This window comes from Eimeria acervulina, genomic scaffold (assembly GCF_000499425.1).
Source record: "Eimeria acervulina Houghton genomic scaffold, Eah_scaff3316, whole genome shotgun sequence".
Lineage (NCBI taxonomy): Eukaryota > Apicomplexa > Conoidasida > Eucoccidiorida > Eimeriidae > Eimeria > Eimeria acervulina.
Window position 1 is genome coordinate 1 of NW_013547489.1, and position 1,915 is coordinate 1,915.

At 53.0% G+C, this 1,915-nt stretch overlaps 1 protein-coding gene across 1 annotated transcript; it reads left to right on the forward strand.

Annotated features, from left to right (window-relative positions):
• Positions 1 to 200: 200 nt before the first annotated feature.
• EAH_00068490 (hypothetical protein) lies at positions 201 to 1,486 on the forward strand (the record flags this gene model as incomplete). The annotated part of the gene is made up of 3 exons (XM_013392250.1): positions 201 to 287; positions 630 to 752; positions 1,322 to 1,486. The coding sequence occupies 3 exons, from the start codon at positions 201 to 203 to the stop codon at positions 1,484 to 1,486; spliced, it is 375 nt and encodes a 124-aa protein (XP_013247704.1).
• Between the last annotated feature and the right edge of the window lie 429 nt (positions 1,487 to 1,915).

A 1,915-nucleotide genomic window follows, 5' to 3' on the forward strand; every position in this document is an offset into this window, starting at 1 on the left:
AGTATGATGTGATCTCACAGCTACCTCCCGTCTCCATAGTGCACCATGTACAGGCTCTACGGAGCATCAAGCTACCGACTGGATCCTCCCATGTACGCACGCACCGCTGCATATGTCTGAGCACTTCGGCTGACTACACCGACGATGCAGTGGAAGAACGTGTTGCAACACTGAATAGCAGCCATAGCCTTTGCAAGCCGATGAAACGACAAGATGAGCTGCATAGTGGAACCGACGCTATTGAGCAGATGCACCTGAGCTTCCACCTCTCCGGTCAAGCAAAGGAGGTGACAATTCAGCTAAAGCACGCGTGGCACATCACCTGCCTCGAACATTAGCCTCCCGGGATCAAACGGCGACTCTGGTTGTCGCAGAACCAATTGGTTGCGCATGAAGAGGCATGGCATCTTTATTGCTTCAATGAGTAGCCAACGCCGGCTGGGATATGGGTCCAGTCAGTTACAGGGCGTTCCGGGAGAAGGGTTAACGAGCTGTCATGCAACAGTCAGACAGTGCATTAGGGGACCGGCTTCCCGGGGAATGCTAGCAGTAGGCATCCCGTTCTGACTAGCGAAGCAAACCCACACGCCTGCTTGCGCGTAGGAAGTCTTATGGCTTTTGTGTTGTAGTGTGGTAGTTCAAGCGCGGAAGACGAGCACGATCCGGGCTACTTCGCCAGATTAACGCGCCCAACCAAGGCCGTCAAAGCATTCAACAAGTGCAACCTCTGGGCGACACCAGAGTCTATACAAGTAGTTTGGTGCATTCGGCTCAGCCAGCTATAGTCTGTAACAGGACCTGTACGCACTGTCTACAAATTGTGTCCATCAAATCTGCTTTCACAGTAGTTCATGCACATGCCCAGAGTATATTTTCTGTGCGTTGTGCATCTGAAAGGGGGCTACTAGGTGTCTTCGACAAGCAACAAGCACTACACATACCGTAGGTCAAACTGCCATGCTGTCAACGCACTTTCTGCAATGTATCACTATCGACTATGGGCTAAGCCTGTTCGTTCGCCACTAGTTAATAGCTAAAGCGGCCCTGATGGCTTTTGCATTGTTTTTTCTTGCTGCAAACACCCCTCTCACTGTACGCCGACGCAGGACTGCAGATCTAGTATTACGTAGAAGCCATCAAAACCTATGAGAGTCTCACTGTCATGAATGCGAATACCAACAGAGCATGCAGACAGCAGCACGGATTGCCCAATCATCAGTGTGGTTGCAACGAACAAAGAAGCCACAAGCCCAGGCTACCGAGCTGCGGCTGCTTTGCAGCAAAGTCTCGCACGCGTCTGTGCTCTCCACGCTGCGTCCAGATAGCCCACTTTGCGCTCTCGCTGGATCGCGTCTCCATCGAAAAACCGCCAGCAGTCCATCGGGCACCGAAATGGGTGCCGGCGCATCAGCAACCATGGGCGAAACAGCAACAGGTTGTTCCCATCAGAAAAAGCATCAACTACAACGCACAAGAAATCTCATGACCGTCTTCTCTACTACCGTTGCTGCTGCTGGTTTGCGCAGCAGAGCTATTGTCTGCGGTTATTGTAGAAAAGCGCTCAACTGGAGCCCAAGCTAGACGGACAGCGCAAAAACGCATACAGTTCCTGAACAGCCGTAGTTCTGGTAGTTGGTTGAAGCGCAATGGATCGGCCCCATGCCCCTTGTGCTGCATAGACCCACGTGCCAGTGTTGCCGTGCTGCTGCAAACACGTGCGGGGGCTCCACCGCTTCACCCGACCCCAGCATAAGCCGCAAAGCCCGGGCGTACAGGCACCACACGCCACACGCCATCAAAGCCTGAAAACATTCAAGACCTGGCGCTTGCGCGGTGTCTAACATCAATACAGAAACGAGGAACATCGGCAAGGTTCAATGCACCCAGCACTAAGTGCGTTCCTGTGCCGAATTCG